Source organism: Cuculus canorus, chromosome 23 (assembly GCF_017976375.1).
Source record: "Cuculus canorus isolate bCucCan1 chromosome 23, bCucCan1.pri, whole genome shotgun sequence".
Lineage (NCBI taxonomy): Eukaryota > Metazoa > Chordata > Aves > Cuculiformes > Cuculidae > Cuculus > Cuculus canorus.
Genome location: NC_071423.1, coordinates 8375706 through 8392558, shown reverse-complemented (window position 1 = coordinate 8392558; position 16853 = coordinate 8375706). Strand labels below are relative to the sequence as shown.

The following is a 16853-nucleotide window of genomic DNA, read 5'->3' as shown; positions in this document are numbered from 1 at the left end:
GTACTGGGGTTTGAATATCAACCTTTCCATATGTAAGTAAGTATTGGAGATTTCACAATGTGTGCTGCAAGCAAAAGCACTGATATATTGACCGCATCCAACGAATCTGCCTGTTTTGTGTGTTACCTGTTACTGAGATTGTGTCTCTGTGGCTGGAAAAGATACTCGAGCAGGATGATCAAGAGTACAGTGAGCGTATTTGACATCAAACTAGACTGCTGAGGCTGGAAATAGGAGGATATATGAAAGGAAACTTGGAAATAGGGAAATGCCTTCCAGGAATACAGTTGCATTGTCCATCAGACCTGTTGGTAAAGACAGCGGGCTAGGAAGTGTGAAAAGAGGGCTGGCAAAGTTTATCTTTCTTGTTTGCAAGTTTCAAATGGAAACTGGGATTTCTAATCTGGTGGTGATGGAAAACAAGAATATGTGTCATATCCTGCTGTTCACAGATTTGTAAAGACAACTACTCTGTCATTCTTCAGTAATGGTTTGTAATTCAGAGTGTTATCTGGGTCAGTTTTTGGCAGTTTTCGTATTTGTCTTCTATAAATCATGGCTACTTTTGCCTGGGGACAAATGTTAGAAATGCAAATTAGAAAAGTGTTTGGCAACAAAATACCCCATGCACTCTGGTCTACATGCGATATTTACACTGAAGCATGTGTCGCCTTAAGTGTACGTGTAGTAGCAAATAAATTAACTGGGGAAAGCCCCATAGACAGTAGTATAGCTTAATAATATTTAGAAAGTATTGAGCTACGTTTGCTGGTGACAAATGATCTGTATTGAGCTGCTAAGGTCAAAGTGTGGAAATGGTGGTTAAAAAGTTCTGTGGGAGAAATTCCATCAATTTTGTCCACTAAAGAGATTGGTTTTGTGTGAGTTACAAAGTACAGAGGAGAAGCACTGTAAAAAGTTGAATGGCTTCTTCCCTGTGAATCAAGATATGGTGATTGGCCAGTGTGATGTCATAGAATCTTAGAATAGTTTGGGTTGAGAGGGACCTTAAAGTCCATCTAGTTCCTACCCCCCTGCGATGGGCAGGGACATATTCAACTGGATCAGGTTGCTCCAAGTCCCATTCAACCTGGCCTTCAACACCTCCAGGGATGGGGCAGCCAGAACTTCTCTGGGCAACCTGTTCCAGTGCCTCACCACTCTCATAGTGAAGAAATTCCTCCTTATGTCCAGTCTAAATCTGCCTCTCTCTAGTTTATACCCACTGCCCCTCGTCCTATCACCACAAGCCTTTGTAAACAGTCCCTCCCCAGCTTTCTTGTAGCCCCCTCAGGTACTGAAATGTTGCTATAAGGTCTCCTCGGAGCAGAATTATCCTTGTTATCAGTAATCGCTTGCCACTGATCTTCTGAGTTTTGTTATCTGGCCCTGCTGGAAAGCTACCAGAAATAGAGGCCACATGAGAATCCAGGCTGCAGTTCTGGACAAGTGCTTGTCCACAGCAGAGCTCTACCCATGAAGCACTTGTGCCTTGGTTTGGCAAGATGTGGCTTGTGTAGAGAGGAATATGCTTGGGTCTACGCCAGAGAGCTGTAATCGTCACGTGTGTCTGTAGCGTGTCCCAATGTTCATCGCTGAGTCCTGTTTAGAAGGTAAAATGAATTAATATTCTTCTGATTGTTAAAGTGTAGTCTAGAAAAATAATATGTTCCTTTGGAATTATTACATCTCGCACTTATTCACTTGACTAAAGACATACTTTAATCCTATTCCAAGTTGCTACATCTTCGTGCAAGATCTGTAAGAAGACAGCCAGAAGAATGGTTTGCTGTTATATAACACACCAAGACCACATTTCTTACTGTGTAGTGTGCGAAGGCAGCCTGCCGATACCTGTTCTCAGATTCTCAAACTCATTCCGGTTGTGAAGGGAACGTGTAAATATTTGTAAGAGCTTTTGCAGTATTTAGAATGTAACGCATTTGCCTGCAATTTCCCTGTTGACCTTTGCTGTGTTATTTGTATGTCCTCTAGTCTTGTATGACGTGGGGCTGCATTAACAAAACTGGCGTGTGCAGCTTTAGAAGTACCTGAAGATGTAGGAGTGGGTGGTAGATCTATACTTAAATTTGCGTTCAGGAGGCATATTGCAGACTCGCTGCCTTCCCTGGGGGAGAGCCAGCAGAGGGCGCAGAGCCGCCTCTGTGAGTGGGTCTCACCTGGAGCGTTCGTGGCTTTCACACCAGCATTTCAGAGAACAGTGTGTGTCCGTCTTGGTGTCCTAGCACAGGCTTATCTCCAGTGGTTTGGTTTTTGATTCCTTTGAGGCCAAGTGTAAAACAAAACCTGAACTTCAGGTGACGGTGGTGTGTGACAAGTGATAGGATGAGAAGAAATTGCCTGAAGTTGTGCCAGGGGAGGTTTAGATTGGATATTAGAGAATGTTACTTCACCAGAAGGGTTGTCAGACACTGGAAGAGGGTGCCCAGGGAAGTGGTGGAGTCACCATTCCTGGAAGAACTGCAGGTGTGGTACTTAGAGACTGGATTCGGTGGTGGAGTAGGCAGTGTTGAGTTTACGGTTGGACTTGGTGATCATAAAGGTCTTTTCCAACCTAAACAATTCTGTGATTCTCTAGTCATCTTTCAAAGGTGAGATAGAGCTGTAGGCAAGCTAGGCACGTTCTGGCAGGTACATACGGGAGCTGTGCCATTTCCTTGTGCTTTAAGTAGCCTTTAAACCAAGGCTTCGCAGCCAGCTATTTCATGTCCAGTAGCAGGCAACCTGTTAGTGAAAGCAACTAGAAAGGACTTAGTGTATATTCTGGGTCCATCTCTTAGCAAAGGTGGGAAACTTTGAGAATTCCTTCTTGCTTTACTCAAGGGGAGAAGAGAAACTCCCCTCTCAGCAGAGGGAAAAGCTATTGCTAAATCTTACCTTTTTTTTATTTTAATGATTTTAACCCGAAGATGTTGAAGCATAATTCACAAGCCACGAGGGATGAACCAAGCACCTATATAGAGCTCTCAGGAGCCAAATGAAAACAAAAGCTTAGGTGGTATTTCGACACTGTAATTTGGGCATTAGTTGTAAACCGCTCCTTGTCTGAGAGCCTACAGCCCTCATCTCCCTATGATGAGGGAATTGCACATTCTGGTTTTAACAGTGCTGTATGGAATTCATGAAAGGTGTATTTTGGTGGGTTTTTAAAAATTTTCTTATTAATCAAAGATGAGTAGGAAATTGTGAGGAGCAATAGGCTTAATTCCCAGCCTTTAAGAAGGCATTTAAAATGGTGAACTCTACTGTGCCTCTATAAATACCACACTGACTTGATATCCCTAGGCACTTGGCACAGAATCACCACGGCTTGGTTCTGTTTAGGGAAAACTTTCATCTCAGTTTTACAAAAGGATTTGGCCGACCCTCGCTCTTTTGAAGCTAATATACTGCTGAGGTGAGTTTTGTATACCCACAAAGAGATAACACAGGTGAAATGTATCCTTTCATATATATATTTCAATATATTGTTTGTTTCTTCCTTCACATCATCTGAGGAAGAGCTAGCTAGGCGTGGGGGAAGTGACTATTTTTTCATCTCCAGTCCTTGTTTACAGAGTTTCTACTCAGATTCCTACAAGACTACTGTCATTTGTACTCTGTCGCTTTCGGATGTGAAGTGCTCATTCAAAACAGTTTCATATGGGTCACCAAGAAGCTGTGCCTGTCTCTTATGTCTCTGAAGTAATCCTGGCTTGCCTGACACAGTGAGCTAAGAAGGTGTGTCCGGGCACACCATTAACTGCTGAGCTGGCTGCTCCCTGCCTAAAAACAGTTCAGAAAGAAAAGTAGTAAAGGTTGCACATTTGTTCTGAAGGGACAATGGGAATATTACTTGGAGGTAATCTTCTATTGATGTTTTCTGTCTCCGAGGAAGAAAACAGAAGCCGTAAGCGAGTCATGTTATCTAGGGATTTCTTATTCTTGCTATTTTATCTTCCTGCTTCCTAGTGTTGTTGATATGAGCCACTGCTGTATTCAGATTGAACAGGGATTGAAAACGGTAAGGAAAACTTTTCTTCTTCCTCTTTGCAACTTCCTGGGGCTGTGCAAAGGTACAGTCACACCTGGAAGCCAGTATGGAAACCCAGTGTAATGTTCTTCTTTAAATGTGCTGGTATTTCCAACATTTCATTTGCAATCATAAATGATTTATAGGGCTTCATAAATTCTAGATTTTCTCTGCTGTCTTGATGCTTTCATCATTCTTAGGCAAAACAATGTGTGTTTCCTTTTCAAATGTTACCTGATGTGCTGGTTCATGTGCCAAACCGTTGCCTCAAGCACTTGCAGAGCAGCCTGTGGTTTTCAGGCTGAATCTGTGCCTCTACAGCAGCATGCCCAGCCTCATTCCTGACAGACATCACAGCATGCTGAGGGGCAGAGGCAAGCTAAGGATGAGGGCAGGATGAATAAGGGCAGTTAGAAGAGGGATGCAAGTGTGGGCATAGCTGCAGCTGAAGCTGGACACACAGGGAGAGAAAATGGGCAGTAAAGCAGAATATGTTTAGCCCAAAGCACCTATACAAATGTAGGCCAGGAAGCTTTGGGGTAGATTCGCTCATAAAACACGTGGTATGTGAGTTGCATGGTTTAAGTAATGCTGCCTAGAAACAGCAGTCTGGGCAGCAAAGGTTTTCATACACAGCCTTTGGGAGGGTGTGGTCTATTATTTGCCACTCTGAATGGGCAAGCAGTGTTTTGTAATTCAATGTGGAAACAAAGGAAGCGTTATTTGGCAAAGACAGTCTTTTGCTTAGAAAAATTTGGTTCTGTGGCTTTTGGAGGTTTTTTCCTAATAAAAAGCAGGTCAATGCACTAATTTGACTCCACAAGTAACTGAGAACTGATACAGCAGGTCTAGATGTTGACTAGCCAGATAGTTCTCATTGAAAGAAGGCTGAGGTGCCACAGCCAGATGTTTACTGACTGGGTGACCTCTATTGGAAAGTGATTAAAAATGAGTCACTTGCTTGAATATGCGTTGTTCAAACAGATGATCTTTTTTTTTACCCATCGATGTCCTTGCATTGCTGCCATGTCACCCAAGAGTTCTGCTAACTGAACATGACAGTTTGAGCACAGCAGCAGTGAGCGTTTCAGCTGAGAATGCCAAGATGCTGGCTCACAGCTTGCAACAGCTGCTATCAGAGCAAGTCAGGATCTTTAGTCACAGCTTGCAAAGCCGAAGGCTGAGACTGCCAAAGTGATGGCTCATGGTTTACAAGAGCTGACAGCCAGTGACCATGGCTCTCATGCAGATTGACCCTTCTGTTTGGTATTTCCATCTGCAACAACACTGGTGGGTTTGCAGACACGAAGCAAGGTTTAGATGTCCAGTGGTTGACAAGGATATTGCAAACTGTGGGCTTAAGTGCCTAGTGGGAGAAGAGAATAAAGCATGCCTCAAAATGACTGTTTAAACTATTTCTTCATTTTGTCTTTGCATTTTTGCATTTCCAGAAAAGTGGATACAGAGCTGCTACCAGAGCAGGCAAGGCAGCTGTTGAAGCATTTAACAGGGAATGCTGTGTCCCCCTATTCTTTCATTTTCCTTTTTTTCCAGTTACGTGTGATATTGTTGTAGTGGAATTCTGTTGGCCGCTTTAAAAGGTGGGGAGGGAGAGCATTCTCTACTCAGTTTGTTGCACCTGTAGTAATATTTCAAAGAATCTAGATGTATTTCCTTCTGAAACTGTGCTGTAGCAATAATGGTCGCATTTGTGTCCTTGAGTAGTATTCAGAGAAGGCTTTTGAGGTGAGAGAAAATGGTCCTGAAACAGTTCAAGGCATTACACAACTGGGATGTTTGAGCCCTGAGATGAAGTTGCAAACAGCATTTTACCTGTGGAATTTGAAAATCACATGAGTCTGCATGCAGCCGAGAGGGGTGTGAAGTCTCACCTATACAGACCTTGCACTCAGCCTTGTACAGAAAATGCTTAGGGTCAAGAAAAACTTGTTTGGTATTTGCCAAAGCCACGTGAAGGGCTTACCATGACCTCATCACCAGTGCCCCTGTGTTGGCCAACACCATCCTTCGTACTCATAACCTAGTGTCTCACTGCAGAATCAGGCTGGCAGTCTGAGACGATGCAGGTGGGAGATGAGCAACTTGAAAGGTAAAATACAGAACTAAGATCTTTGCACAATGAGCATAAGAATTTCACAGTGCTTGTTCTCGGCAGTTTCTAAAAGGCCAGCTATTCTGGTTTTGCACCGCTAGTTCCTTGTGCTTTTACCATGATAGAGAAAATCACAATGAAAATACTCCCCTGCCACTTGTCTCTGTTCAGAGAAAGAGTAAGTTGTAGACGTTGTAGGTCCATGCGTTTGGAGTGATGGCCTTGAAGGGAGCAATGGCCCTAAAGAGAAGAAGGAGCCTTTACGCTCTCTTCAGTCTCCCACGAATCCGGCATGAATGAGGCGCTCTGCCTGCACAGCTGCCGTCACCTCCCCATATGCCAAAGCTAAGTTTCACCTTCCGCTTGCAAACTTGGGGCAGTAAATGCTGCAGGGAAATCCAACCTTACCTTTCACCTACTTTCCTCTTGGGGAAATGCCCTTGACTTTGATTTACACTGGATACTGCTTGAATGCTGCTGAGAACCAGTCCAACCGCTCGTTCGTTGCAAATTACAGCAGAGTTAGTTAAGTAAGAAATATAAAGTTATAGGATTGGAACTTGGCTAGTAACAAATTCACTTGTTTTTGCTGTCTGTTTGGCTTTGGAAGTGGCTCAGGATAGCATCGTTAGTGTTTTGAACATCTATTCTATCCAAAATGAATGCAAAGTTTTGTTAAATCCAAGATGCACTTAAGTGTTTTGTAGTCCTCTTTTAATGAAGTGTTTGCATTTAACAATTCTGAAATGTTATCATAAATAGAAGATGTTAGCTGAGTTTAGACTTTTGCTCTTTCCTACATCATATCTATGTTATCTTTTTTTTACCATCCTCAGCTTGAGGAAGGTCACAGGACTGGGCCTTTTTAGTATCATACTTAAAGGCACCTGTAAAACATCCCCAGTTAGTGAGCAGAAACACCAGTGTGTTAGGGTTGGAGTTTTTTCATCAGCAGATCTAATAATAATTGGCAAAGGACCATCATCTCCATTACAGATGGAGAAACTGAGTCACAGAGAGGCAGTGACTTGTGCAAGATCAAGTAGTAAATGGGTCCTAGCTGAGTACCATGTTATCTTGGTACGGTGTCACAGCTCAATATGCAGTTTTATGATGAGTAAGTAGGTGGTGACTGAGGTCTTTCATGAGTTATATGTGGGTGAGCACAATGTTAGTATAAGCTAGGAGATGAGCCAAAATCGCTGTGCAATAACCTGTGCTTTTGACAAGAAGGAAAACAAATTGAGTCATTTTAGTATTGGATCTGACCCAAGAGGTTTCCAGGATGCAGGAGGTTGTTCCTCTCCTAGGGCAAAAGCCATGTGCTCCACGCCTGGAAGTGGAAGAGAGCACCGTTATGGGAGAAGCTCTGGATTTGATAAGGCAAAGGACTTAAGTGCTGCATCTGTTCATGCTCATGATAACCCTGTGAAAAGACAGACAAAACAGAGGATAACTGGGACTTCCCATCAAATGAGCTTTATTGCTTCTTCTTTGCTGCTGTGTAGCCTGTCAGCAGAGCTGTCCTTGCAGCACAAGTATCACAAGCATGGCAAGTGTTGAACCTGAGCTTTGTGCTGTGGAAGTCCACTTTGAGGTACTGTGATACTCTTATTCCAGGCACTTTCAAGGACAGTGCAAAGGGAGATGGTACTGCCATAGCACAACAGAGAGCAGACAGAGCAGAGACCGCTGGGCTGCTGGCAAATGAGCCAGCTCCAGAGCTGGAACCAGCATAGTCACATCAGCACTGTGCTTGTGTTAATAAGCTCTGCTGCATCACGGTGTTAATTGGTATTTGCATAGCACTTAGCAAATATGAAAGCATTGCTTAAATGCAAATGATAAATAGATTGGCTTCCAAATTGTCTGTATAACTTGCCCTCTTGGCTAATTAGGCACTTTGGCACTTGATATGAATGTAAAATGAAGGATTTAATCAAATACCTTTTTTACAGTTTGATTCTTCAAATGTGTAGAAGGGCCGTGAAACAATTTGAACTTGGAGAACTGTTAGTAAAGGCACAAGCAACATTTTGGGATCCTGATCCCACAACGTACCCTAATAGCTGTGGAAACAGCTGTGCTCTGGTTTACTTAATGTGAGCCACTGTATGATGAGATTTACAATGCTTAGTGCTGTAACGCTGACTGTGCTTGAGAGGTTTTCATCCTTCTTGGTGTCGATATGAATTTAAATTTTAGGTGTGCGTAGCTTAGATACTGACTGGACACCAGCCACGTGCTTTTTAGCAATGGAAAACTCTGTCTCTGTCTTCTCATGTAATTGTTTTAAATTTGTTAATTGTTTTACAAAGGCTTGTAGTGATAGGATGAGGGGCAATGGGTATAAACTGGAGAGGGGCAAATTTAGACTGGACATAAGGAGGAATTTCTTCACTATGAGAGTAACGAGGCCCTGGCTCAGGTTGCCCAGGGAAGTGCTGGCTGCGCCTCCCCTGGAGGTGTTTTCCAGGCCAGGTTGGGTGGGCCTTGGGCAGCCTAATCCAGTGGGAGGTGTCCCTGGCCATGGCAGGGGAGTAGGAATTGGATGATCTTTAACATCCCTTCCAACCCGAACTATTCTATGATTCTAAATCATAGTGCAATTTGGGCAGGCATCACTGTATACACAGTGCATTTGGTATGAGTAGGAAAGATCCAAAATGTGTATTATTTCTCTATCATATGGAAACTGTAATCATGGCAAATTAAAATAAGACTTAGTATTTTCTTCCTTGGAAATGAAGTCGGATACTTTGATAATTCACGTGCACATAAAAATAGAAATGAAGTTGGATACTTTGATAATTCACGTGCACATAAAAATACTTTATTTTTAGCTATTTCAGAAGCCTGAAATTTTAAACTACTTGGCAAAATGAGGCTTTGTATTCAAAGTGTGTAAAGGTTCAGGCTACTGCATCATTTGGAAATAGATTACTCTTTAACATAATGTATTTTAAGATTAATAATTGCAGAAGTTTCTGACCATCTGTTCAAGAGAGCAGCTCCTTGAAACAATGTCTATATTTATTGGGTTATTGCACGAAATCAGCATTGCATTCAAATATTTTTGTCTTGTGTTATCATCCTAAAGTGTGTCATTAGCTTCTGAAATGATACTACAATATGAGCATCATTTTATCAAAAAGTTAATGCACTGGAAACCAAACCTTGGAAAGGGATAATTACATGCTATGCTAGTAGGAAACAAACACTAAAATATAATAGTGAAACAATTTTTTGAAGGCTACCAAAGTTCAGAAAGGGAAGATAGCATCATAAAGAAAATCAGTCTTAATAAATTACCAGTTCTGTGGGAATTGTCTTGTACTCTGAAAAGCAGTTCTGCATTTTCCTTCTCACCAGAGTGATTAATGGACTTGTTCTGCCAAAGGTAGCACATTTAAGCAAAACATAAGCACTAAAAATGAAAGCTTAGTATTTTTGCAGCTGCCTGTTGTGGAATTGGGTTCTCTAAGGGAGAGATAAAAATTTAGAGTATTTGCAAAGGAAGTTGGACCAATGAAATGAAAAAGTTTAATTAGGAAACTGGGACCACATCAGTAATATACATTATCCCCAGATAAGTCCTTGCTTATGCCCTCTTCCTCAAAATCATCTCAGCTACCTTAGTCATTTGACTGTGAAATTAGAATTGGGAGCCACTGCAGGTTTTCCTTCCAACGAAAGATTTGACCTATGGGATTAAGTCTCCTACTCTTAATTGTCCCATAATGTTTTGTCTTTCTCCATGGGCTCTATGAGATCTTGTGTAGCATCAGAATAAGTTTCTCTCTCGTGGTGGCTTGAAGGTGCTGCTGATCTGTACCCATTTCTTCTGACAAAACTACTGCCTGTCTTAGGATGCATCCCTGGTTGTTATCAGCTGCAACTCGCTGTATGCTTGTGCCTGTTGAAAAAAAACTTTGACATAGTATAACACTTGGTTTGTCAGCTGGGAATAATTTATCCTACCCAATATTTGGATTTATTTTTTGCCAGTTACAAACTCTGAAGGCCAATTCCCCTTTGGTGTATGTTGGTGCAGCACTGCTAAAATATTCAGTGTATGAGAGAGGAAAACAGGCATGTATATGGAATTTCTAGGTGAATCAACCCAATTCCCATTAGCTTTGCCACAGGTGGTGCTTTTCAGTCACGCAGATGCTTTCCAGCATCCTGCAGGACATGTCAGCAATGAACTTTTGGTTTACCCAAGCCTTACTACCCAGGAAGAACAAGTTCTAAATGAGTATTTGAGATGTATAAAAGAATTAATTCCTTTTCGTGTTGAAGTAGGTGGCACATAAAAGTCTATCGGGCACACTGTTCTGGATCAACATATGATTTACGTATGCTCATCTTCCTTATGGAGGTGAGTCAGAGGCTAAAGAGTTTCGGTCCAGTGAGGAAGTGAGCATCTATTTTATGTTGCTGTGTATTCTTGATTTCTGCTGAGTGGGAGATAGCAGCGACTGAACACCTTAACTGTTATTACTGATATCTCAAATGATAATCTGTGGGATGGAGAGTATTAGGAGAGTAGAAATCACAAGCCTAGACTGCAGCAAGCTAATCAGGTAATGGCTAAGCATTGCCCAGTGGCTGGGGGTAGACAGACTCCGCTTTCCCTGCTGCTGGCACTGCTCCCATCCCTTTGGTGTTCTCTGTATGGCACTTCCTGATGTCTCATTTTATATTTCTAGCCTGTTCAACACTCTTGAGCCAGAGGCTTTGCTTTGTAAAGCGCTCTGTTGATGCAACGCAATATGTATTAGTCCATCAGTAGTTATTTACAACCTGAAGGTAGGTTATGAAGCTTTGCAAATCTGCCCATCGTGTGATTTGCTTGTCAACCCCCTGGAAGTACTGCCTGTGTAAAACATGTCACTGCAATTGTGTATCTGCCTTGAACATGTGAGTGCTGTGACCATGCAAAGTTTGGCAGGCAGACAGAGACCCTTTTGCAGTCATGGTAGGCATGAAATCCCTTTTTCCTGGATTTTTCCTTCAACAAAAACCCAGGATGTATAGCTGGGCAGGAGAAAGAGCCTTTACTTTTGGGTGTGACATCATTGGTTATGATTAATTCCTTTGGTTTTGTGAGAATGTGTTGCATTAGATATCATATTTATGGAGATAATCTTTCTATCTGGCCAAGAGCACATTCTTTCTCTATTAGACAATAAATTAGTTCTTTCTTTAATGAGAAAGATAATAAGGGATCTCCTAACCCAGAGGAACAGCGAAGGGCATGGCATGAAGCCAATAAAATGAGAAACAAAAGCAGAAGCAGGAGATTGAAAATACATTTATTAAAGAATGGCTGCAAAATACAAGTGATTTAGTGCAGCAGTTCATTCATCCAGGGAATTTGGCCTTGCCTCACTCTAATCTAAATTGTGTCTAATTTAGATTCCAACCAAGGGATGGGAATCCTTTCTTGAACCAAAACAAGCCTTGCCACCTCCTACCTTTTCATTACTCATTCCTTAATTTGTTTGGGTTTGTTATGTAGGACGCTCAGGAAGAATAGCTTAAAGCTGTGTGTGCCTGTGCTAAATCTGATGTTATAATCATTGCTTTGCTGTACATTGGGTTGATTTTTGATGCAGTTACGGCACCCAGGGCTGGTAATGTGCTTCTGCCTGCGGGCCCTGGAAACATTGGCGTGAACATCTTCCTCTTTGTTCCTGAGCGCTGAATTGCTTGCACTCCTGCTTGACGTAGTCTGGGGGAGTCCAGTGCAGCCTTGAGCTCGAGCAGTTTCTCTGCGTTTTCATTCTGAAAATCAGCTCTGCTCATGCCTACACACATGGATCAGAACCATCCTGGAAGAAGGGTCTTGAAGATTGTTATATCCACTTTTGAGATATCACGCTTACTGAACTACTTTCTGTTCTTGCATTATAAGCTGATAAACAACAAAGCTTGGCCTCCTGGTCTGTGCATGTCTGGGAAGACCAAATGGCATAATTCCTTCCCTGAGGCTTCTCAGGACTCAGCACCTGAATTGAGGTTCAGACCAAGCTCAGGACAATGGCAGCAGTCTTTATTCAGTACTCTAGTGCTCTGTATTTTTTACTGAGGCTGTTCCTGATGAGTGAGAGGAGATGGAATTTAGGCATTGATTCCAGTAGAAGTTTTTGTAACACGGGGCACGTCAGGACGCTGCCTTGGAGCATGTCCCAAACCATCATGCTACCTCATCATTTTCCAACTCCCTGCCTGATTCTTTGACATGTGCTCCTCAGCGTCTTGCCTCCATCACTCCCAGAAACCCATTCTAGTTCTGATGTGTTTTCTTCCCTATGGATATTCTTTTGCCTCACAGCCATCTCTTGAGATCCTGCAGGTACGTGCTCTCGTCACTCAGTGCCATAAATCTTATCATTCCTACGTATGTAGTTCTCATACCACTAATTTGTCTCCTACTGATCCTGAAGAAAATGGTGAGTTGAGCAGGTTGTTAAGCCCCAAGGGTGAACAGTTTACTTGGGAGTTCAGGACATGGACAATCCTGCCTGCAAGCAGTGAGAGAGAGCACTGCTTTGGGGAATGGGAAAATTGAGTGGCAGAACAGGAATGGTAAGAGTGGTTTGGAAGAATTTTAGAGGGAAAGACAGTCAAATGATGGAGTTGGGGGGATGCTTCTTGAGAATATGCTGAGAGATTATTAAATTTCCTGCAGAACTGAAGATATGAAAAAGGTAAACATTTCTACTGACCCAGAGCATCTGTAGCATCTGAAGTCCTAACTGACAGCAAGATTTTTTGCCATCTCTATCTCAATGCTCATCAGGACTGCATGCCGTATTTTAGTCTTGTCTGCCAGTTTGGACTTGCCTCCCGGTGGAAAGTATTCTAAGCCACATGAGATAGGTGGCTGATAAAATGCCTAGTAACAACCAGCTGGTGAGGGAAGTAAGGATTGCAGGAATGCTGCTTCCTTCCTACTTACAAGAACTACATCAAAACCAAAGAACTTCTGTTGCATATAAACTGCACTCTCGGACCACTTCAGGCGAGGGCTGGTAAGCTTTGTTCTGGTTGCCATAAGACATTCCAGTTGAAACAAAGACTGGGTTGGCCTTATTAGAGCAGGACGCAATGTGGCAAAACATCACCTTCTCCAAGATTCCTTTCTTGTTGCTGAGATGAGTATTGAGGTCTGCTATTTAATGCATCCAGCCACTTTTTGTGATCCAGTAACTGTTCTACCCTCTGCTACAGCATGCTTCAGGGATGCCTTGTACTCTCTTCTTCATTTTTTCTCTCTGAGGTTTTCTCTCAGCTGCTGCTCAGCACTTTGATGCCATTTAGTACATCCATATCTGAGGATGCTACCATTTTATTACATTCTGAGCTGAAAAGAATTTGCAGTTTGGTCAGAGAGGTTTTTCAGAAACGTAAAGACATAAATCTAAATAAATTAGTGACTGATAGTCTTAATGTGCAGCTGATGAGCTTTCCTGCCTGCTGTGATAAATGGCTCCTTTCCATTGCTAAGCCCACGTTCTGCTCAAGTAGACTGAGACAGAGAAGGTTGCAGTCTGAGTGCTGTTTATACGGGCTTTTTGAAGTGTAAGCTCTTTTATTTTCTCTGTTTTTCTGTGTTTCCATGTGACTACGAAATGCTGCCACTCTTAGCATAAGGAAATCCTTTTCCTGACAATGCCAATACCAGACCAAAGCTAGAACAAGTCAAGGAGAGAGGTCCTTCTTGCAGTGGGGCGTTTGTCTGTGTTGTGTTTTCCAGATGAAATCAGAAGACTTGAAGCTTCTAAGCCAGCGTTTTGGCTTTGAGACTAAAATAACACAGGAAAATCTGTATACGCTGCTGGAAATGCTCCTAACTGCATTAGATCTTCCTTATCAATCTAAGCCTGCGATTGGAATTGTGCCCTGGATTCCTGTGACTGTGTTCAGCATTGCTCTGTTTTGTGCTTGTTTTGAGTGTGAGGCATGGAATATCTACCAATATCTGCTTATTATTTTCATCTGAAAACAGTAAATTAGCAGAACATGCAGTCAGTTTATAGAGACCTGTGTGGCTATTTGCATATTTACTAATTTGCATATCATTAAATGCAAATTATTTAATGCCTCTAGAAGGAAGAAAGTGTAGGAGGAGGTGGAAGAAGACGTGAAACATTTTGTACTAAAGTAATACCACGAGGGAAAGGGATTTTTTTTTGCTGGATTTTAGTCAGTCAAGGACTCTCTGAAATTAAAATAGAAAAATTTGGTTTAGTTTGATTTACCGTTTTAGGGCTTGTTTTGCTCCCCCATCCTCTGCAGTGATCGGTTGTTTCTTGCAGATGGACATACTGGTGTTGCCAACCTTTCCTGTCAAAAGAGTAGCATTTTGTGCACTGCCTTTTCTTATGTTTCCTACTTCTTCTGAAGAACTATAAGGGAAGAGGACCTTGTGCTGTGCTGCTGCTTGTGAAGTTATCTAGGTTAAGAGGATGCTGCTATCACCAACAGGCAAAGGCTGTTGGTGCTCTAAAATACTAAAGTGCTTCCTGTTTGCATGTTGGCACCTGTATGTTCCAAGAGCGTGACACAAGATGGAGAAGAGAAGGGACTGTAAAGCTTTGCATAGAAAGGGAAATGAGGTGAGAAGGTTTGGCTGAGCAAGATGCATGAGGGAAGGGGAAAGATTGGTATATTGCTAAACGTGCCCATGTGTGGTCATGGGACAACAATGAAGGTATGGGGGTCAGTGATGGGGCAGAGGCTCTGTAACCTGGTCATTAGAACAGGAAAGAGGATGTTACAGGCCCTCACCTCAACCCCAGATTTAATCTGTGGCCTTGAGCAAATCCCTTCACCTCGATCTACCTCTGCTTCCTCTCTTCCTCATGGGAGGGAGGATTTGACACCCCATGGGTTCAGATGTTAAAAGACTTCATTATTTCATAGATGAATACACAGGTAGTACCCTCTAAAATCAGAAGGTGGTGTAGACTCTACCCTCTTGTCTATATCATCATTGAAATTCTACATTTATGGAGCCCACAGTAGTTGGGAAAACAAAATCATACTTAATACTCTGATGCAGTTTAGGAGCACTCTGGCATCTTAGAGGAAACACATTTCTTTCTAAATTGAAGTAAGCTTCCAGCTTTTGTTGAGGATGTGTGAAGGGCTATTTCTGCCTCAGAAACAGCTTCATGCTTGTGCCTTTAGTATGTTGCTCTGGTGTGCTTTATTTCATCATTTCTTAGAGATACAACCAGTATTGATGCTTCTTTGTGTGTTGTTGCTTTTAGATGTTGGGAAAGGGTGGTCATGTCTGTGGTATGTGAGAAAAAGGCTATTTGTAGAACCAACAGCTACTTTGTTAGGAAGTGTTATTCCTTGTGTGGTTTACACCAGGATGGATGTAGGAGGAGGAGAGATTACTGTCAAGGTGTGGGGAGTTGCCCTCTAGTGAGCAATCCAAACCCTATTGAGCACCTTGCACCATGGCTGTCTGGGAACGTAGAGCAGCTGGTAGGGAGAACAGTTATGTGCAGGAGATGAGAACATAATCCTTGCCAGGCACATGGAGTACATTTAAGTGTAGTTGACTGAGGACGTTTGTCAGGGCTCTGTTTTATAGTGCTTTTATATAGCTTGGATTTTAATGTAATGAAAATTCCAGTGGAAAGCTTGTGTATTTTATTGAAAAGATTAATTTTCTCTCTCTTGCAAAGGCTTTGTTCAAAGACAAAAAGCGGACACCCCATTTGCTCACCATCCATAAGGGTTCAGCATGATCTCTGCTGCCCTCAGGCTCCCAGCTATTGTCCTGCTGATCCTGCCCATAGATAGTCTTGATAATATAAAATGTCTTGGGGCTTTAGCATGAAAACTGTGCTAACTGATTAAACCATGTTTAATCAAGGGCTGTTCACTTTGCATGGCAGAAGCAGTAACCAACTGATGTAGATGTACTGTGAGTACTGAGTACATTCATCAGAATGATCAGAATTTAATAACTCGTGGACTGTTAGGGGCTGGTGGCCATGTGTCGTGCCATTGGAATGGAAATGAGCTTGCCACTGCTTAGTGGGTCACATAAGTAGCCTATCACCTCATTCTTACCTGGCATTTGTGACCACGTGGATGACTTCCAACAAAGCCACTTTTATATAGAGGGATCTCTGTGTGTCTTTTAAGTGGAATATGTGTGCATCTTGTTCTTTCATATAGCATTCTGTCTCTGATACAATCAGCATGACTCCTTATCAAAATCAGTTGTTATCACTGGATAATTGTACCTGGACAAAGATCCTGTGTGAATATACAAGTATGAAAGAAAAAGAAATAATGATGCAAGTGGTTTTCTGTTATTATTCAAATCTATGCATGAGAATAAAGGAAATGTTATGTAAGTTGCAGATAAAACTTAATTCTCGTCAGAACAACAAGCTTCTCTCAAGTATGAATAATAATAAATTCCCTCTCCTTTTTTTATCAATAGGAAATGATACCCATAATAACAGCCTTCTGGAAGCATTATGCTAGTGTTCTGTATTTCTGCATGTGTGAGAGTGATCGGGGAGTGTACATCACAGTGTCACTTGTTCTTGAATTGGACAACCCCATCACCAGCACTGGAAGGAAACTGTTTCTGTTTCCAAAGTAAGTACCATGCAAAAAGTTGGGTTTGGGTTTGTTTAGCATTGAGGGTGGGCAGGTAATAATGGT

The 16853-nt window shown here is 42.2% G+C and overlaps 1 protein-coding gene across 1 annotated transcript in view; it reads left to right on the top strand.

The window, feature by feature from the left end:
* The window catches only part of LOC128854348 (uncharacterized), a 62688-nt gene extending 46016 nt beyond the window's left edge, over positions 1-16672 (top strand). The window contains exons 7-8 of the mRNA XM_054086803.1: positions 3973-4024; positions 16627-16672. Of these exons, the coding sequence (XP_053942778.1) occupies positions 3973-3986 (14 nt within the window). The 3' untranslated portion in view covers positions 3987-4024; positions 16627-16672. The remainder of the gene's footprint in view (positions 1-3972; positions 4025-16626) is intronic.
* Positions 16673-16853: the final 181 nt, after the last annotated feature.